Genomic DNA, 22,305 nt, shown 5'->3' with positions numbered 1-22,305 from the left:
CACAGCCAGTGATTTGCATGCTACAGAAACACAAGGATCTGAGTTTGGATCCTCAGAACCACGCCGGGCATAGCATCTCAAGTGTGTAATACCAGAACTGTATGTTGGGCCAGAGATAAGGGGACTGACACAGTTTACTGGCCAGCCAGCCTAGCCAAATTGAAGAGCTTCAGACTGAGTGAGAGACCCTGCCTCAAAACATAAACATAGACAGCAACTAAGAAAAGACATTGGCACCTGACCTTTGGCATCTACACACATGTGCACAAATGTGTACTAGAATGCACATTTGTACACCCACATACACAGAACATACAAACACATTACACATATGTGTATACCCAAGTAAATGAATAAATGAAGATAATAAAAAAAGAGAGAAAAGCCTCAGTAGCAGGGAGCTTTGCAAACCTCCAGGAACCAGAGGCATCCCTTTCCACGCAGGTCCTGGGGAACAAGACTCTAATAAGCCAACTGAGATATCAGTTTAAGCAAAGGAGCAGGGCCAGTATTTACCATCAAATGCAGTGGTACTGTGGTGGGTCCCTTGGCTGAAAACTTCTCCCATAGGCCTCTTCTCACATAGCGGACAGTCGTGCCTGCAATCTGGAACTCTCCAGGGAGTTCAATCTTCCAGTCGCTGTTGATGGACCTCTTACTGGAGTCTTTGAGAGCTAGAAAGGAAATTGAACATCAGAAAATCAATGCCATCTAGCCTGTCCTCAGAGGGAATCTGGGGGTCCCGCCTGAGTCTGAGACCTCCATGAGGGCCAGCAGGTGCCTGCAGCGAGGGGGCTGTATTCTCTGGACACCAAGGACAGAAGGCTCGCTCAGAGAAAGCAAACTTCTCCTGATCACAGGAGGAAGAACTGTGAGGGCTGATGGTACATACTCCAAGACAGCTGTCTATCTCACTACTGATTCCTGTAGTGGGACTGGGAGAGAGGCCAGAGGATGGGAATGTTAGGATCTGGTCCAAGCTGATGGCAGTAGATGGCTTCTTGCCTGATGAATGAGTTCTTGGTTGGTATATTCAAGGCCACAAAACATGTCTTGGAGCTTTGGCAAAACTCATCCATTCATTTGAGATTTATCACAAAACAACAACAGGCATTAGTTGTGCCATTTTGGAAATCAGTGTGAGTTGAATGTGTGTATAGAACACATACTGATAACCACTATTCTACACTCTGCATATGAGAGGACATACTTGTCTTTCTGTGTCTAGTTTATTGCACATCACACCATCTCCTGCAGTTCCAGCCTCTTTGCTGCCAAGGACAGGCCAAAGATGGCCAAGTGACCAACAACATCTCTAGCCTAGTTTTCCTCTAACCTCCTATGTAGCCGAGTGACCTTGACGTTCTGATCTTCCTGGTTGTAGGTGCCCAGTTTATACAGTGCTGGGGCTTGAACCCAGGGCTTCCTGCATGCCAGGCAAGCACTGTACCACTTGAGCTACATCCCTAGCACCTTAAATGATGCTTTATTTACCTCTTAATTTCTATTTTTTTATACCCATGTGCATGTTCCTGTGCGAGTTCATGTGCAAGATGTGTAGACCAAGCCTGCAGAGGTCAGAAGAGAGCACTAGACTGCCAGGAATGGAGTCACAGCTGGTTTTGAGCCACTGCATAGGAGTGAGGAATTGAACCAGGGGCCTCTACAAGAAGAATAAGCGCTTTTAACCTCTGTATTATCTTTCTAGACCCCTTCCCCTCATTTGTAGACAGGGTTTACATTGATCTTAGCACTCTTCCCAGGTTGACACCTCTTTTAAAAATGAGATACAAATGGCTTACAAATATTAAAAAAAAGAAATCCTTCCAATTCAAATTCCTCACTATCATGTCACCGGGGGAAAAGTAAAACAATCTCACCCTAGTCAGAATGTCCTCATGAATAAAACAATAATTAGCAAATGGTGGCCAGGACCAAGAGCAAAGCATGCATGCTGTGGGTGGAGTGTACTTTCCTCTGGCTGCTATGGGAGATTCGTAGGAAAAGTATAGCTCCAGCACAGGACCTGGCTTCCCCATTCTGGTACATATCCACAGGAAATGACATCAGCACACAGAGAGGTGGAATCAGCCCGGGTGCTGCTTTATAGATGAATGGGACAGTACGTACACAAAATGGAACATTATTGAGCCATGAAGAAAAAATGTTAACATCAACTTCACTGTCCCCTCTCAGAGCCTTTGGAAGGGCATTGTGACTCCAGTACCCCCCTAGGATCTGACACCCTGACACTGGGAAAGCGGATATTCCTTTAGGAATGAATGCTTTTGTGTTACACACTGACTCGTAAAAACCCTGGCTACTCACAGATGAGGTGACAACAGTTGGCAGCTGCCGGGATGGGGTAAAGCTGAGCTCTGAGCATTCCAGGCCCCACACTCTCTAACTTATACCTCTGATGCAAACCTTATGGAGGGGTGGGGGTCAGGACAGTCATGCCTTGCTGCCTCCTGAGGCACAGACTGAGGTCCTATGGCCTTCTTGCTTAGGAGAACCCTCCTTTGCTTTTGTTATTGTTGCTATTTAGAGAAAATCACTCACTGCATAAACAAAACAAAACAAAACAAAACAAAACAAAAAAACAACAACAGGATCTACTTGGTACTTAGATGGCAGGTGACAGTACATCTTAAGGGAACTCTCCAAAATCAAACTCCCATGCACTCTCGGCACACAGCCAAGAGTCCTAACAGCCCAGACTTCTCCATGTCACTCTGGGGCCCAAGTTTACAGTCAACATATTCAGAGTCCGTTCCATTTCCTACTATCTGCCTGCTGAAACTAGCAACTAAAAACAAAACAAAACAAAACAACAACAACAACAAAAACAACTCACCACCGGTTTTGGACATAGTGACGCAGAGGGGTCCCTGGAAGCTGAGTCTGTTGGCCATGCCGGCTGAGGAGCCTGAGGCTGAGGTCTGCTCAGACAGGCAGCTGTAGCACATGGGGCGGGGGTGGCCTCAGCTCCCTGGTCTGTGTGATACCACAGTCCCGGCAAATTCGGTGGGGAAATAAGCTGGGGCGTGTTGACTGTGCAGCCACCCAGGGGAACAGGCAGGGCGCTGTCTAACATACTGGTAAGAAGCATGTCGCAGGGAGGCTGCACATAGGAACTAGAGGATTCCTGGGCTCCAGGGAGAGGCTAGGGAAGAGAACACTCTGCCACCTGGAACAGAATCTATTTTGTGGGGGACATTCAATGGTGATTGAAAGTTTCCGGCTACTGAAAAGGAGATGAGATCACGGGTTTCCCTCTCCTAACAGGAGTTCTGCAAAACCTCGGTTTAAGAAGCACCAATTCATGTGCTCTTCCCAGTTAACCTGTTAACCTTCCCAGCAGCTCTTGGAATTACTTTTCTCATGTAGAAAATGGAAGCACAGGGAGGTTAGGTAACTTGCCAAGAGACATTCAGCTTTAAAGCTGCAGCAATGAGAGCCGAACTCAGTAGACCACCGCACACCGTCCAAGCCCCACACCCTTGGCATATCATCTTCAGGTGAAGGTGACAGAGACAGTCTTTGTCTTCCAGTGTCACTGGAGGTTTGGGGATTGCATATGCTCATACATACTTGGTTTGAGGAATCAGTGTGGGCTGGGGGAAATTTCAGGACAAAAAAAAAAATTTTTTTTTTTTTGACGGGCCAGAGTCCTCTAACAAAGAATGACTTGAGGATGCCCATGGAACAGCAGGGTGCCTCTGCCAGCCTCTCCTCTCTTCTGAGTGTTTCCTGGCAGGGGGCTGAGGACAGAGCACTACTGTTCTCAGGAAACTCAAAGTTTGCAGGAGAGACAGACAACAGAGTGTTTCATATGCTCCATGATAGAGGCACATGCGTGGCCTTGGCTGTGTAAGTGGGGGATGACACAGACAGCTAACTGGAGACCGTTTCCTGGACAAAAGACCATGAATTTAGCTATGGCAGCTGGAAAAAGCAGCAGCTTGCAGGAGTGTGTGGCAAACCCAGAGCTGGGGCCCGGACTCCTGACTCTCGGAGGCCACTGTGTCAAGAAGATCCCCTCGGGCAGGAAAGCAAGGGAGCATGTGGAAGGTGATGGCTATCTTTTCCTACAGGTCTGGCTTAGGGAAATGGGGTGAGAGATGGGCAGAAGTCACAGGAAGGAGGTGGAGGGTGACAGTCACTGTGGCTGGGATAGAGGACTCTGAGGCACTTGCTGCTGTTGGTGAATAGGAGTCAGTGAGATGAGCAAGAATTTTCCTTGAAGCCAAACATCACCCATAGCCATGCCTGGACCCTTGCTGGAACCCATGTGTCATCCACGGACCAGAGAACCTGGGCATTGGCTCTCTCTTCTCAGCAACTCTCACTTACCCTGCTGTTCTGCATTCACCCACTGGCCTTCCTTCTCAGCTCAAGGCTAGGGCTGCAAGTCTAGATGTCAGGGCTTGGCCTTTCTTGCAAGGTGGCCATCTTGACTGTCTAGTATATTTGCTGTCTAGCCTGTTTCTCTATCTTCAAGGAATGGCCCCCTTCCCTCAGCTTCCCTTGAGAATATGTTTTCCTCTAGTCAGAGGGGGCTATGCCCAGTTCTGGGTTTGGGTTGGCTCCCTTTCACTGTAGAGAGAATTACCGTCCTCCCTAGGCATTGTCCAAAGGCCTAAGCCTGACCTGTTGCCACATGGGAAGAGCCTCTGAGAGAGGCAGACACTGTTTCCTGTGATATCATTTGAAACTCCTGGACCCAAGAGTATCTGAAGCTGAAGCCCAGTGACTAAGGACATGACGCTTGTCACTTGTGTCTTTAGGAGGCCATCTTGTAAAAACACTCGTCCATGGGAAGGGCAGAGTAGATGAAGGAAGAAAACTACTCATGGGTTCCTTAGGGTCACCTCAGCCATTCACAACATGAGCCCATGCTTCTGGGCCACTGTTCCCATCACACAGCAGTCTCCTGCACAGGTGGCTCTTTCCTACCAGCTTTGTGTAGACACCCCCTGGTTCTTTTTGTAAGATGCTTCAAGTGACCTACTAAATCATGAGCTCAAAATCACTGGCCTGGCCCATGCCCAGAGTCTGACATCTGGGAGGGAAGGGTTGGAAAGGGCTGGGAGAATACACCTAGAGGAGAGAAAAATCACACTTAGGGGTGTGGTGCGGTTACTATGGTAAGCTGCTTGGTTCCAGGGGATCCAGGGTGGAAGTGGCAACTGTGATGGGCAGGATGGAGGTGGAGCTAACAGCGGCTCTAGCAGCAGAGCCTTCTGCTCATCTGAGGAGGGTCCTCGGAACAGTGGTGTTTGTATTTTCTGCCAGATCAGGCAGAATTTGAAGCAACAGCTTCCGGTGGTGTGGGGATGGCTTCTAACGTTTCTGACTCAGGTGGGAGTCAGAAACAAGATACAAGATTTCTAAGTTCCCGTGTTCCATGTTAAAAACAAAAAAATCAGAATTTAGCACTTGACGTTCCTTTCAGAAGAGTGAAACTTCAGTCCCAGTGTCTGTTGGGACATCGAGGTCATTTTTGACAGCGAAGAGGTAGCTTCCATGTGTGATTCGATGTCCTGGAGCTGTCACTTCTTGTCCTCTTAGGTCTCAGCAGGAGTGGCTTTCCTCCCTTCTGTGGATGACCCTCGGCAGGGTTTGCGGAAGAGAGTTGTTCCTCCGCATGAGAGCTTGTCTGGAGGCTGAGGCACATGACATTCCCATCTTCTTAATGAAGCTGCTGTGCCCTCACCTCTCAGGCATAAAACTCTCTCAGTCTGTAAGGATGTCAAGACCAATCAGTCACTAGGATTTGGGGACTCAGAGAAGAACTCAACAAGATCATCAAAATGATCATGCATGCTTTGATTTACAGGCAAATAACAGCTCAGGGCAGAGAGAACGGGATTCCTCCAGCAGCCTGATTCCATCTGCAAGATCTGAGGTTCAGGTTTGTTGAGGACATTCTTCAAGCTGCTTCTGCCTGGGTCAGGGGCTGCAATGTTTTAAACCATGATGCAAAAATAAGGGTGCCCGTTTTGTTGATTCTTTGAGCAGCGAGACAGGCTTTTTGCAGGGTACCACGGAAAGAGAGTCACATTCTTCTTGGCCACTATAACAGAACAAGACCTCTGCATAGCCCAGAATTTAACTCCCACCCTTTTCAGCTCTGATGTGGATATCTGCCCACCATCTTGGGACTTCTAGGCACTGTAAGAGCAGATAGGAAGTGTTCCATGGAGCGAGGAGGGGCACTCTGTCAGAGCTGGCCACACAGGGAGGCAGGCTCTCCCCTGCCTACTTGCTCTCCCCTGGCTCAGAGGGGTGCAGAAGGCCAGTGGCTTCTTTTCAGTTCTTCCCACTCCAGAGTCAACTGGAAGACCTGACCCACAGTCAACCCACTTCTATTCCTGGCACTGTGTCAGCCTCTTTCTTTATTTCCACTAGGAGTTCAGCCAGCTCTGTTCTTAGCCATGGATACAAACTGTAGAGGCATTTCCTGTTCCAGGTGGTTTTGAGCAGAAAGCCAGCCAGCGTGGGCTGAAGGTAGGTGGGGGTGAAATTCTTGAGGAACTGCTCCCAGCAAATGTGAGAGTAATTCAGAATTAAATGGGGTTGACTTCCAAAGCACCCAGCCCCGAGTGGAAGCACGGCCCGTTGGAGCTGACTGTAGAAACATAGCAAGCAAGTGTGGCCTTCCTTCAGACTTGCTCCTGCCTATGGGTCAGGGCCTGGGATACTGGGATTATGAATCTGGGGGTAAGATAAGGGGACTAAAGCTGGCTCCAAGCTCCTGTGGAGGCATGACACTGCTTCTGGGGAGCCAAGTCATTCAGACGTTTAAAACTGATCCTCTTGGGATACAGACTGGCAACGCACAGAATAACGTGTATATTAGCCAACCTCTGCTCCTGATTAGATTGCACTGGCAATTCTAAGAGGCTCCAGACTGCAATGGATTCAGGTGGAGTGAAGAACAGGGCATGCAAATAAGCCCCCCCGGGGGGGGGGCTTTTGCTTTGCCATCTGCAAATCCAGCATAGCGGATACTCTGTGGTGTATTGGGATGTGGGGGTTCAGGTCTCTCTCTGCACTGTCCGGGGACTGGGAACCACAAACATGGGTATTAGTACTCTCCTTTACATATGTGCCTTTCGGCTTCCGCAGGAGAGCTGACAGGGCCGACTGTGACAACAATCCTCTGATGTGAGCTCCAGTGAGGGGTCCCTTTGTAGTCTAGGGCTTAGATATTGAAGATGTGTTGATTCTGGAAGTGTCTTCTGTCATACTTACACTCTGCGGAAGAGCAGAAAGGGAGGAAGCTTTGCTATCTCCCAGGTACTATGGAATGGGACCGGCAAGATGGGTGCTGGGGCATCTTGGGAGCTCAAGGACTTACCTGCGGAGCACCTGTTACTGCTTTATGGAAGAACTGTCTGGTGCACTCAGAGCTGGGCCAGCTTTTAGACTACTGGGTTCATAGTTTTGTAAGTATGGGTGAAAGCCGACCCTGGGCTCTTGTGAAGCCTCAGTGCTGTGCCCTTGGAAAGAGAAACGCGAGTCCCTGGCAAAATGATACATTCTTAGAGCACCCGTTGGGCAGGGTGAATTTGGGGAGTGACACTTGGTGGCAAGACTTCCCAAGTCAACACTGCAGAATTTTACCCATTTTCCTCAGGTGTGTGGAAAGGGGCAGGATCTCCGGGAATTTAGTAGAAGGCTGCCACTCTGGGAAAGTTGCCCAAAGCAGCACCAGGCTCCTTTTAGGAAGCCTTCATAAGCACTGTTCTGTGCAGTGGGACAGCTGGGGCGGCTGGGGAGGAGTGTGCTAGGCTGGGCTGGGACATTTCCCATTGCCTCTTCCAGAGGCAGATGTGCAGTGTACCCTGGAGCATCTCCTCCTCAGGAAGGACAACAGTGCTATCCAAGGCTCCGTAACAGCACCTTCCTCATTATCTAAGGCGCTAGGTAGTAGCCCTGTGGTGTTGATTACTGCATTCTTGCCGGAGAGTTATGCTATCTCTTTAGAGTTAACTCAAGTTGCGACCATTTTGAAGAAAGGCAGGGATACTCTTGTGTAATCTAAAAAAGGCAGGAATGTGGTCAAAGACACCATTTCTTTTCCTCTCAGTATTAAAAGTTCGAATAAAGTGGTTTCATGGGAAATTTTGATTTTCCCCAAATACTTAGAAGTTAAACCCTTCCGCCCACCACTCTCAGACACCTTCCAACACAGTCTGAGAGAGGGAACCCTGAGGAGGAGATGAGCCATATCTAGTTTGAAATTTAACTGATGCAAGTACCATGGGGTTTAGGCTGACCAAAGGATCTAAATGACATCATTTCCGTGCTGCTGAACCAAGAGAAGAGCAGCTCCTGAGACCCAAATGAGTGTTTTCTTCCTGAAGCCTATGGAAACAACGCTCATGGGTTCAATGCGGTGCTGCTGCTTTCAGCGGCTCAAGGACTAGGCTGATCTTTTCTGAGGGTTAACAGCAAGACTGGAATTGCTCAGAGGGCCTCTTTTAGCTAGGATGGTTTTCACTGAATCAATCCTCAGCAAAGGGCGATGAGCACCAGTCAGGATGCAATCTAACCCTGTAGAGATCTGTAGAGGTTTGTGCTCAAAGTCAGCCAGTCGGTTACTATAAAGCTAGGCGTCAAGAGCTTAGGGAAGGCCAGTGCTGTTTGTATCTCCAGTCAGCTTAGGACCATTGCTCTTTCCTCGGCAACAGGCACCTCCACTGCCCTTGGCAGTCTGCAGCGGCTTGCTGAAGGATGGACCATGGACCTATGCTGCCTGAGCTAACTGCCCCAGACCCCCAGTACTGATTTTTGGGAAACACACTCCCCCAATACCTCATGGATTCTTCCACATTTTTGTTTTCCAACCCATCTAAGAGTGGTGGATCTGACTGACTCTACCCTACCCCCGAAAATACCCTGGGTCTTGCTGCTTGCCAAAAGTGCTGTTCTGATCCATTTTGAGTACTTAGGGTATTACAATGAAGGTGGAGGTACACCTGGGAGAAGATATATGGGGAGTGCAGGCATGCAGAAAACCGGGAGAAAGACGGTAGCAGAGCTACTAGCCTCTGGTCATCAGAATCAACTCTCAGAGCAGCAACTTTGAGTGAAGAGTTTTGTTTTACCCAGAAAACTCTGAGCAGGCTTGTCTTCTACCACACGGATCCTCCGAGCTCCAGCCGGAATGACAGCAGCTTCGATATAACCTGCGGTGACAGATAACACATAGCTGAAGCTCCCTGGATCACAGGCCCACAGGGAATGGCCCATTTAAACTGCCCAGCCACGCCCCCTGTGATGAGAAAACAGAGACTGCAGGCTGATAAGGCCCAAGAAATCATGCACCAACTCACATGGAGTTCTTTCTTCTAAGACCACAACATCTGGCCACTCAGTTGCTAGAACGTTCCATTGGTAGGTATTCTATACTGAGTTGCAACACCCTCTCTTAAACATGTATTTTGAAACCCCAAAACTCAGTCTCTCTACACAGGGCAATGTGTCCCAGTCAGGATTGAACCCAAACCTACAGAGCTATGTAGGTGTTTGTGTGTGTGTTTGAGTTGTGACCTCATTTGGAAACTCATTGCACACACATTTAGCTAAGACAAAGTCATACTGGACACAGGAGGGCCTTAATCTGATAGGACAGACCACGTTTATCTTAAAAGTGAGGTCTGCTTGTTTCTTGCTTGTGGGGGTTACCCATGTCACTCTGCATACATGGATGTCATGGGGGAAACTTGGGAAAGTAATTTCTCTCTTTCCACCATGGTGGGTTCTAAGAAGCAAACTCATGTCATTAGGCTTCGTGGCAAGCTCCCATACCTGCTGAGCCATCTCACCAGCCTGAAATACCTTTTAAGGGGGAGGGATTTGCACACAGGTATGCCACAGGTAAATGCCATTGAGATACTGGAGTGGCGGCGGATATCGGAGTGAATCTTCTGTAAGGTAAAGAGTACCAGAGTGCTCACTACTAAAAGCCTCACCACCAAAAGCCAGAGGAGGAGAACAGACCAGCCCCACCCACATATATATCTCAGACTTCCTGTGTCCAGGCTAAGAACCGGAAGTTTCCATGTTCCTGCCACCGAGCCAGTGGCACTTCGGTACAGCCACCTGAAATCATCATGAGCACGTGGTGAGGAGTGCTGTTGGTCTCACTCCTCTTTTGGAAGTTCCTTCATGCTCTGTTGCGTTTTGACTTTCCTCTGACCGTCCACAGGATCATAAAAAGCAAAGAGATTCACGCTCCAATGAAACCATCAGCTTCCCTGCCGCGCACCTCCTGCCTTCGCTGCCCTGGTGGCTTCTGTGGCTTGTGGCATGTCCTTTTGTCTGTTTGCTTGGCTATTTCCATGTAGAATGAGAGCTCTGCATGCTCTGTCTGTGCGTGGTGCTGGGAGTGGGTAGTTAGGGACCCGCCAGGGTGAAAATGCCTTGAGGCTGGCAGGGAGCGAGTCAGGGGCTGACACCTTACTGGGGAAACTGTGGCAGTAAGTGGCCCAGATGTGGTTGTGGGATTCTGAAGCGTGGACTGGTAATCCCATGCCTGTGTTTAGGTTTGAGACAGGGTGTCATGCATTTGTCGTAGCCTCTGTGAGGATGCTGTGGGTCCCAGATGTGATCACTGAAGTAGTGGAGTAGTAGAGGAGTACATTTAAAAATACTTAGAGATTTCTAGGTCCAGCTACAGGGAGGTTAGAAAATATCTGGAGGGATTTATTTACATATTGATTTCTCACTATATACATGCCCTTTTATTGTAAACATAGTGCTCAGTAATCGAAACAAGCTAATCAACCTAAAAACTATAGTTGACTTATAGCACATCACCCCCTCCAAACACACACACAACATCAAAAGAAAGAAGGAAGGAAATATTTCAGTGCTTCCTCAGACTTTCAACATGCCTTAGAGCATTTAAACGTACACACATTGTTTTCTGTTATTCTGATGCTATCCATGCTTTCAAGGTAAAAGTACTTAAAACAGCCGTAAGCTGCACAAACATTTTTGTAAAGTTAAGCAAGCACCATGTTTATGAAGTAACAAGAACACCATTTGGCAAGGTACTGATCCACACATCGCCTGAACCAGTGATTCTCAACCCGTGCGTGAGTCACGTCCCTTTGGTAAAACCTCTGTCTCCAAAAAACATTTACATTATTATTCATAACAGCAGCAAAATTATAGCTATGAAATGGCAATGAAATAATTTTATGGTTGGGGGTCACCACAACATGAGGAACTGTGTCAAAGGTCACAGCATCAGGAAGGTTGAGAACCGCTGAACCAAACCCTGCTGGTATAAAATAGTCTGCATTAGAGATGATGCTATATCATGGGTAAATACACACATAAAGTTTCAATAAGATATCAGAAAATCCAGTTGAGCAACATCTAAGAAGCAATATATATAAAATACGATCCAATATGATTTACTTCAGAGATGTAAGGAAATCACCCATATTGATAAATAATATTTACATAATTTTCTCAATAGAAACAAAGAAAATACTTGGTATATTCAACCAAGAGTACAAAGAACAAATCCTCAGCATGGTAAAGGTTATCTAAAAAACAAAAAACACACAAACAAAAAAACCTCATAGCTAACAACATAACTAATTTTAGAATACTGAGTGATTTCCCCATTAGGATCAGGAATTTTAAAAAGTACATTTTTGTGCTTTTCCTAGTCAACAGTATATTGGAGGTTCTTAAGCAATTGGGCAAAAATAAAAAAAACTAAATATATAAATACATAAAGGACATAAACATAGGAACAAACAAAAAGTAAGATTATCTTCATTTTCACATAACATTGAATGCACAGCAAACCCCATGGTATAAACTAAGGTAACTATTAGAAGAGATTGCAAGATGCAGCATTGACTATAAAAATCAGCTGCATTGGAAGAAACAGGAAAGTGTGCATGTGCCACTCAAAAACAATGAAATATTTCTGAGTAAATTTAAGGCACCATCTAGAAGTTCTTCACACTAAAGGCTATGACATGTTGTTGAGACATAGTAAGGAAGATCTAAGTAAATTAAAAGATGTATGTTCACAGATCAGAAGGGTTTTATTTTGTGGGGGGCTTTATCTAGGAGCTTGTGTATGTGAGGCAAGTAGGCTACCACCACGCTCCAGCCAAAGCACTGGAAGACTGAATAACAGGAAGGGAAGATACCAAGTAATCTGTAGATTTAAGGTAATAACTATCAATGTCCCCCAAAGATTTGTCTTTCCAAACATTACAAATTGATTTTAAAATTCATATGGAAATATAAGGGACTCACAAGAGTCAAAACAATATTTCAAATGAAGTTGGAGAACTCATGCTTTCTGATTTCCAAACATTTTAGCTAACTGCAATAATCAAAACAATGTGGTATTGGCGTGAGGACAGATAATTCTATCAATGAATTATGATGGAGAGTCCAGAAATAAATCATTTGTTGCTTATTTAAAGCGAAAATGCCAAGAATACTTAATGGGGGAAGAACAGTCTTCAGCAAACAGCGTTGGAATAATTGGCTATCTTCTGCCTCGGGCCATGCCCTCCAACAAAACCCAGCTAACTCAAGCTAGATCACAGACCTAAAGGTCAGAGGTAAAACTACAACTCTCTGAGGACAAGGCAGAAATGAACCTCGGTGTCCTAAGGACTAGGCAGCAGTGTGATGCTATAGCAACAAAAGGAAGACAAATCTTGGATCCTATCAAAGCTTAAGAGCTTGTCATTCTCCAACATGAACAGTGTGAAAAAGGAGTTCATAATGCTGGGATGAAATAGCTGTTAGTCACTTACCTCATCAAGAATCTGCGTTCAGAATACATCAGTGATACAACTCAATAAGAAAGCAAACATCCCAGCTTAAGATAAGTAAGTATTTCAATAGGCATTTCTTAAAAAAAAAAAAAAAAAAAAAAGATACAGACATGGACATTTTTACGCTGTGGTGGTTTGAATAGGTATGGCCCCCACAGACTCAGGTGTTTGAATGCTTGGCCCATACCGAATGGCACTGCTAGGAGGTGTGGCCTTCTGGAGTAAGTGTGGCCATGTTGGAGGGGATGTGTCACCATGGAGGTGGGCTTTGAGGTCTCCTAGGCTTAAGCGCCACCCAGGGTAGAATTCCAGTCTCCTCCTGGCTGGCTGCAGAAGGTAGACTCCTCATAGCTGCCTTTGGATCAAGACGTAGAACTCTCAGCTCCTTCTCCAGCACCATGACTGCCTGCATGCTGCCATGCTTCCCGCCATGATGATAATGGACTGAACCTCTGAAACTGTAAGCCAGCCCCAATTAAATGTCCTTTATAAGAGTTGCCTTGGTCTTGGTGTCTCTTCACAGCAATGAAACCCTAACTAAGACATATATGTTCATATGCCATGTGTCACGGATCATTAAGGAAGCCCAAATAGAGAGGATGATGAGGTACCACCTCATACACACTATACCTGCCACATCAAAAGGCAGAATAGAAGCCCTGGTGCACAAGTAGAGCGGGTGGAATCTGGATTCACTGCTAGTTAGGATACACGGTGCCACAGCTACCCAGGAAAGTTTGGTAGTTTCTCAAGAATTGGGGCCGGGAATTATTCTGGGACCCAATTCTATCCCTAGGAACATACTACACACCAAGGAAATGAAAGCATGTGTTTGCATAATAACTTACAAAATCTCATACCATTGTTCCACCACCAACAAAAAACAATACCCCAAATCTGATGAATGTATTGTAATATAATGTAGCTAAATAGTGCAGTAGTATTTGACAAGAAAAAAGAAAAATAAATAAATAAAAAGGAAAGAAATGTAGGATGTTGCGACAAAGCAGAACTTTGAAAACACAGTGCTAAGTAAAAGAAGCCACCCAAAGCACCACCTGCTCATGACGTTCAGAATCGACAACTAGATCAATAAGATCAACAGTAACCTAAGGTTGGGGTAGGAGGGGGACCTGGAAGGAAGGCTAATTGGTTTCCTCTAAGAATGCCTGCTTTCTTTTTAAAAGGGAGGAGGGGAGAGGAGGTGCAAATAAAAACACTACCCAAACCACTCCTCGACAGCACCTCATCTCACCCCTTTTGAGCTACCATTAGATTTTATAACACAGATATTTATTAGAGAAATTTGTTCCTTCTAGGGAATTTGAGGAATTATTGGACATACACAATAGTTAAGTGTCAAAGATGAAAATTCTTTAGGGCCAAAGTGATTAAAATCTGCACCCCCATCCTCCGAATTTCCATTTAAACCAGAATCCACACGCTTGGGAACAAGAAGAGCTTGTGCTGCTGAACTGTACTGGGGTGTGTGTGGGGGCGGGGGGAGTAGCTGCCATGGGGCAGGGTCTTTTTTTTTTTTCTGTTTTGTGACTAGTAGCTTGGCGTTAGCACAATCTGCCTGATAATGCTTCTGAGGCAGTGTGTGAAGCTGCCTAGGTCTTGATTAGTTGATTGTTTCCCAAATGCCAGAGCAAGGGGCATTTGCAGCCAGGCATGGTCACCACGCTATTTTTAAATTTAACTTTGGCATAGGTTGCAACCCAGAAAGGGCATCTGCTTTCTGTCTCTTCCCGTACCTCTCAGGGGGTGGGGATACTCGTCAACAGTGGCAAGCTCAGGGCAGATGTGCAAAGCAAGCCAAGTGTGGTGGCCGCTCCCAGCAGGGAGTGTCAGTGGTCCATGGGCTCTGCTAATCTTCCTTTCTATTACTACTTCCTCTGTTCTTTACTGTTTTCCTATCATCCATCCATTTTTTTTCCTATCATTCATCTACCTACCTACCTACCTACCTACCTACCTACCTACCTACCTATCTACCTACCTATTCTTTGAGACAGATTCTCTCTATGTAGCCTTGGCTGTCTTGGAACTTGCTATGTAGACCAAGGCTGACTTTGAACTCACAGAGATTAGAGATCCACCTGCCTCTGGCTCCTGAGTGCTAGGATTAAGGGTCTATGCCACTATGTCCATTTAGTTTCTCTCTTTTCAATACAGAAATAACCAATGAAAGACAAAGACCCTGAAGGAAAGGAAGGCTTCTGCCTCTCACTCTTCTCTAGCCAGTTCTGACCCAGAGCTCAAAAACCTACTCTAGCTGGTAGGAAGAGTGACCAGGAAGGGAGAGAGTTCCTTAACCAAGTCCCAAAGCGTCTTGTCCCTCAGGCCAGATGTGTCATGACTTAGTCACAGATAGCACATAGAATGCAACAAAAGGAAAGAATCACTCTGAAAATGCAGAAGATAAATTCACATTTTAGGCCAAGGAGTAAGTTTTTACCTTTGAGTAATTTCCCATTATAGTTTCATTCACCAAGCAAGAGGGATTGGTTAAAGGGAAACATTGTAGTGTCATGAAGAAGCCACGGGAGAAACCCAGCTTTTGCCATTGTTCTAGGACACACACCATTCTTGCCCCAAGTGACAGACTTAGGAATGGAGACCTTAAGTCCATCTTTACTTGCCAGTTAATATTACAAGGCTATGGGTGTTGTTCTTGTGCAATTATGTTTACCTGAATTTTCCAAGTGGTTTTCCTTCTAGAAGATTTGGGTTTATTTATAGTTTTGTGGTTAAGCAGCATTGACTATTTTGGGAAAACCATCACTGAGATGTTAGAATCTGATCGTATACTGGGATTCTTTTCTACGTAGTATCTAATGTATGGGAAAAATTATTAAATAAATCCCAAGATATTCAGAAAGGATTTTGCCAAGTTTCTGCTTTTCTCTGTTTACAAAAGTTGTTTATGAGAATTCAGACTCTTTTCAATATATAATGGAGTCACATCCTGAAATACCCATTCTAAGTTGAGAATATGGTTAAGTCCAAGGTGCATGCACCACACCTAATCTTCTGATGATCACAGCTCAGCATACTGTGGCGCAGCTCACTCACACTGTGTTCTTGTGGGAACAGTGACTGGCTACCACAGCATTGCAGGAGAGGAGGATGGTACAAGCTGCGACCCCGGGCACAGAATAAGATTCAAAGTTCAAAGTCCAGTTCCTGCTGAAAGGGGATGGCTTCCTCAGTATCATCAGGGGGAAAACTGTACTGTGAAATATTCCGACTTGGGGACCATCCGTGTTACTATGTTTCTTGGTAAAGGTGGTTCTTTATTATAGCTGAAAAGATCTCATTGCACTCAAGAAGCCTGTAAGTCTAATCCATGCTTTAGTTGACCCTTGGAATGTGTGGCCAGTCCAACCAGGTCAGATCAAGGCTACTGCTTTCATCTCCACCAGGAAAGCACCAAGATCCCTCTGCCAACAGGAAAATCCAATCTGGTGATAAGGAGATATGGAAACGTCCTTATGAGGGAGGCACAGATCAAGACTGGCTCCCCCGTCTTTGAAATAATTGCTAAGGAATGAGATATGGTTGATAAGACTACAAAGCCAACCACAGCACCCTAGGCAATGTTTTTGTCTAGCCTCTCAATTCATGGTTCTTTTGTTTTTAATCTTGGTTTTAGTTTAGTTTTTCACTGCTGCCAATTGGTCTGTAGGTGTCCTATATAAGTAGTCCCTGGCCTTTGTTTTACCCATGGCTTCATTCATGACTCATTCTCACTAATTCTAATCAGAAAACACTCAGGCATGTAAGCAAGATCCCCACACCAAGCATGTCACCTTTAGGACCATGCCGTATAGCCAGGTATCTTACATGAGAAACACTTGGGAATCGCGTTTGACATCACACACGTAGACACCTTCATACAAAGATTGTTCTTGACTGAGAAGAAGAAAAAGATTGCAGTTGGTTTGTGCCCATTTTAGCAACTGGTCTTGTTCCCCTCAATCATCGTGGAACTATGGTTTACAATCATCATATAACCACAAACTAGCCCCATGGGAATGCCATTCCCCACACCTAGACATGGAACACAGAACTCAGGATGTGGTGGTGGCTTCAAGGCTAATTACTGAAGATTCACCATGATGTGAATCTATCTATATTCAAAAAATGGAAGATCACTTCAGCTGAATCTACTATCTCTTCAAGAACAAAGTGCAAAGGGGGTCAGAGCCTGTCAGGCATCCTGGCCTCAATGGGAACTTTGGTCTAGTTGCATCCTGGATGTCCATGGTAAACAGACACCTTTCCAGTTCCACAGAGCAGGATGGAATAAAGATGACAATATTTCAGTGACAAGTTAATGCATGAATGCAGCACCTCACAGCAGAAATTTTCAACCTACTAAATTCAAATAGCCTAGCCATTTCAGTCCTGTTGAAGGCACGAGAATTTTGAGGCCAATCCATTAGAAAGCTGGTTTGAGTTGATTCTTCCTACCTAGGAGTAGATAAAAGCCTTGTCTGTTCAAGACTGAGAGGGGGTGGGTTGGGGGCAGCAAACATTCTACACTGAAAAAGCCAGTTCCCAAGGCAAGGGTTTGTGGTCTTCCATCATAGATTTCTTGCTTATCTAGGGCACTGATGCATCTGCCCTGGCTTCTCAGCTCAGGGGCTTTTGTAAGCAGACCTGGGAGAGTTCAGGCTGGGGTCAGGCATTTATGCAGGACCTGGCAGTGTTCCTGCATTTGATGTTGGTTTATCTCTTTGTATGGCATTTTTCTTTGATACTCACCCTGAAGGATGATAAGACATTCCTCCCATTTTCATTCCTTGGAGCTGGGCACTGATGAAAGCTGCCTTCCTATCTATACCAACAAGATTAGCAAATCCACTTGATTGGGGTCACCGAGGTGCCAAATGACTTGGGACTGCCATAGGATTTCCTTGCCGAGTCTCATTCAAATTTACAGATTCACCTCCAGCCAGAGTGTCTTTTCTCTACCCTGGCTGCCATTTACTTTTTAAGTCACTTTTTATAGCTGATCTATATGCAGGCCCTGGCAATGTGCCTCACCTTGACTGTGACCAATGTGGTGACTGCAAACATTGATGTCTGTATATCTGATATTGAAATGTATACATGCCAAATAAATGTTCCCTGTGTGTGTTTGGGAGGGGTGTGCAGTTGACTCAGTGTCAGTACTCTGTGTTTGTGCAGTCTAGTATATCAAATCCTAAGCAGCCAATAATTACCCACATGTGAAAGAACATTGCACACAGATTTTCAATAAACAAAGCCCATACTGACGTGATCTTATGCTCACGGACTCCAATGGTGGAGATTTAAAATTCAAAAGAAAACTCCTACCTTGTGCTTTAATATTAGTATATGGCATTTGGAAGTGCTCAGAAGTGACAGGCTCACAGGTAGATGAAACTAATGTTTGTTTTCCTTCCTCTGAAGTGTTGTTACAGGTTCTGTAACCTAGCAGCTAGAAGTAAGCATATTAAGCTAAAAAATCCTGGTGAGACAGTTACAAGGGAGCACCTTTTGAATTTTACCTCCATGGGAGACTGACTTTTACAGCCAAAGAAGTCCATCCTCTGCAGGGGAACACACAGATGGAGCCCAACACTGGCTGGGTAGATAGAGGAAGGCGGGTGAGAAAAAGGGTATTGCTGGGGAAGGGTGAAGCATATTCCTAGGCCAAATCAATGTTTTTGTCCTAACTACATTGTCTGACAAGTGATCCGATCTGGTAGAGGATTTCAAAGGTTGAGGGAAAGCCTTGTACTATGGAACTCACCAAGTGACAGCTGTGACCGTGCTCAAACCCTCATGCAGAATGACATGAGGTCAATCCCACATGGTGGAAGGATAGAAATGATTTCTAAAAGTTGTCCTTTGACCTCCTCATGTCATCAAGTTTAGCAGCAAATGCCTTTACCTGCTTATCAATCTTGATTATCCTAAATAAGGTTTCTAATGTTTATATTTATCAAAAGAAATAAACTAAATAGTAGACCTTTGACAACTGAGGTAGTTTTATTCCCAACTGCAATAACTACATAAGGCAAATCCAGGGTGCCCGGAGATGAAATGATATCATATACTCCAAAGCAAACAGCAGAAATCAGATTAAGTTTTAGAGCTGTGATGTCCAAGGAAAACGTCTGTGATAACAAGGATGTTCTCTGTCTGACCCAGGACCCACCAGCCTGCCTGGCAATGGGGAGTCTGAAATGGGGCCATAATATTTAGGTTAGTTTAATTTCAGCCAATTATGAGTTACATTTAGGTAGGCTTGAGTGGCCAGTTCATTTTGCACTGGACAGTTCAGTTCCAGAGGGCACAGTCCCCCAAAATGAACTCACTCCAGTGGTACCTTCTTCCAGTTCTCTCCAGAGCAATATGATGAAGCAATAGATTCTGGAGAATCTACATGGGTGTAAATTCTAAACATCAACTTTATTTAAAAAACATTTGTTTATTTTGTGTGTGATGTGTACTTGTGATGTATACACATGTGTAGGTATAATTTGTTGTGTACCGTATGGATGCTTCACCTGTCAATAAACAGCTGATTGGTCTATAGCTGAGGCAGGAATTAAAAGGAAGGAGTTCCCGTAGAGAAGAGGAATGCTGGGATAGAGTGAAGGGAATTTGCTCTGGGACACTGATGAGGACAAATACATGAAACCTGAGCAGAGGTAACCAGCCAAGTAGCAGAACTCAGAATAGAATGAATGAGATATTACTTATGAGCAAGACAGGGAATATACCTAGCTATATGCCTAGGCTTTTGTAAATATATTTAAGTCTCAAAGTCTTTATTTCTGGGAATAAGGGCATAGGTGAAAAACATGGGTTAAAGAAAAACCCCTTCAACACACATATGTGTGCATGCACCACAGTATATACATAGAGGTCAAATGTCAACCTGTGGGAGGTGGTTTTCTATTTGCATCTGAGAGGTGACATACAAGAAGCCATGCCACCATTAGCACTGTGGCACAGAAGATGAAATATACAGTCTGTGTCAATGGTCCTGTAACTATCACAGTCTTTAGGCCCAGTGCTCACCTGTCCCCCGGGAGTGGCTGAAGTCACCCTTCACCACACGGCAGGTCTTGCCATCCCCACTACAGACACCACACCTGTCTTCTTTAGCTGCAGACCCGATGATGCCATCACATCCAATTTTCTAGAAAACCAAAGAAATTAATTTAAGATTTATTAATGTTTTTAAGCTGATTCCCTGCAGGACTGATTTCTCTAAAAGGCATAATGGTGCCTGGGGGTTCTAACACATTTTAACTATTATTAAATTTACAAGAAGGAAAAAAAATGCCCAACTGGAATTCAGATCAGGTGCATGTGTTTTTATAGTCTTATGAATTTATAAAAATATTTTTAAAAACATGTATTATGGAATGACGGAGTCCTGCTACCCTAAAGTACCCACAAGAATATCATCTACATATCTCCAAGAAGTGGGGACTATCCACCTCTGCCTCACCACAGAAGAAATGTCAGGATAGTGACTCAGGTAGCCGGAGGGGGGCTGTGGTCACACCATGTTACACCCTACTCTGTAAAGTGGAAACTGACAAGGTCTGAGAGATGGAGCATCCAAGCTCAGACAATTTCCCATGGCTGAAATATTCTCTGAGGTTCTGCAGGCCGCTTCTGAGTCTCACGGCTACTATATACCAGGCTGTTGGTGGCACAGCCACAAGCCAGCATCAGATCTGGCCCCTCACCCCAGCCTTTCAGTCTCACGTGGATCTGCTTCCTTTTGGTTTCCTCATTTCTGTCACGTGTGCTCCCCACTCTAGGTCTTTCTTCCTGTGATTTCTAAACCACTCCCATGCTGTCATAACAACCCTCTGGCTTCATTACTGGCCGCTTGCCTTGAAATTCAGTTAGGGTTCCCTGATTAAGCAGCTTTGGACGCTCTACATAAACATCCCACGTGGTCCCCATAGCTTCTCCCAGTGGCAGTGCAGGGAGCTTTGCACATCAGTGGTGAACAGATGTAAGTCAGATGGCCCCTTAGGTGAACAGTCATTTCCTCAGGCTGGGACAGGCCTCCAGGTTCTGCCCATGCTGCCTGTTGTTAGTTTTGTCACCTGTTGCATTTAGAAGCCAGGCCTGCAGGGATATCCATGTCAGAACAGCAGCAAATCTGAGGCCTGAAGGGCAATAGCCAGAGTACCTTGCCAACAGGACGCTTTCTCCCTTTGCTAAAGTTGGTGGCAGAAGTCTATAATATGCTTGGCAGGGACAGGCTCTTTTCTTCTGAAATGGAAGCTACCATAAAGCACAGTTACAGCCATGACTTCTGAGTGTTAGCGGAGATTTAACAACTGCATTTATGAGCCTCTGTGTTCCAAGAGAACAAGATGGCCAAACCCAAGGAAACTTTCAACAGTAAGTGGTCTAGAGCCGTCCGCAGCTCCCTGATGATCTTGGGTTCCTTTCATTTACCCTTAAGGAATCTTCAGGACACCTACTTCTGAGCTCTCAGATTCTGATATGTGCTGCTCAGGGGGCTGTTCTTCTGGAGAAAGTTAGCACGTGTGGCACCTAAGGGACAGGAGAGCCTCGTGGCACAGCTAAAAGCTCAAGATGTCCTGGAACTGGCAGGCTATGCATAGGTTCTCTTTGTATGCCTTCAGTTGCCTCTGGGGTGCATACAATAATGCATACAATGTAAATGATATGTAAATAATTTTCTATTGTTTGTAATTAAATAATAATAAATCGATATCTGTTAATGATGATGAGAAAAAAGCTTGCATATGTTTAGGAAAAAGATAATTTTTTTCTGAAGTAGTTTGCATTTAGAGTTAGTCAAATCTATAGACAGAATGTGTAATATGGAGGGCTGGCTGAATACTTCATCCAAGGCAGTTACAGGCTACCTACCACGTCTAACTTGAGGACAAAGGTGGGTAAGAAAGAGAAGGCAACGCGGAAACACGCAAATACATTGGAATGTATTATGGTTCTTGTCTGTTTCTCCCTCAGCTCTTGTGACTCTTCCTTTCTCTTCACATCCCCAGCTGCCTGGGAGTGGCCAGCTCAGTGCCAACCTTCTAGTTCTCTTTGACTTCCTTAGTAATTCACCTTCTCCATAGAATTCAATAGCCTGAAGCCTTAAGCCCAATTTTTCCTCTACTCCCTAGACACATATAGTCCCAAGAGTCTGGAATTCTAGACAACGCTGGATGTAGCGTGTCATTTCATCTCCAAAGATGCTCCAGTCAGACACTACCAGCATGGCTTGAGAATGATAGGCATGCTCATCCTTGCCTGAAACCTCTACGACATTTGACCATGCACGGTTATCTGCCTAGCCCCGTGTTTTGTCTCCTGATAACATCCGCTGTCTAATTCCCTATGCTCAGGGCCACTCTTTGCTCCTTGCTCAGGATACACACACACACACACACACACACACACACACACACACACACACACA

At 45.3% G+C, this 22,305-nt stretch overlaps 1 protein-coding gene across 1 annotated transcript in view; it reads right to left on the bottom strand.

Annotated features, from left to right (window-relative positions):
* Adamts17 (ADAM metallopeptidase with thrombospondin type 1 motif 17) overlaps positions 1 to 22,305 on the bottom strand; it is a 298,959-nt gene that overhangs the window by 70,693 nt on the left and 205,961 nt on the right. Inside the window, exons 15-17 of the mRNA XM_055623484.1 lie at positions 19,902 to 20,022; positions 9,120 to 9,200; positions 517 to 674 (exon numbers count right to left, since the gene is read on the bottom strand). Coding sequence (XP_055479459.1) covers positions 517 to 674; positions 9,120 to 9,200; positions 19,902 to 20,022 — 360 coding nt within the window. The remainder of the gene's footprint in view (positions 1 to 516; positions 675 to 9,119; positions 9,201 to 19,901; positions 20,023 to 22,305) is intronic.

The sequence above is a fragment of the Psammomys obesus genome, unplaced genomic scaffold (genome assembly GCF_907164565.1).
Source record: "Psammomys obesus unplaced genomic scaffold, mPsaObe1.curated_primary_1811, whole genome shotgun sequence".
NCBI classification, from domain to species: Eukaryota; Metazoa; Chordata; class Mammalia; order Rodentia; family Muridae; genus Psammomys; species Psammomys obesus.
Note: the sequence above shows the minus strand (reverse complement) of the source record. Positions and strands in the feature narration are given on the sequence as shown.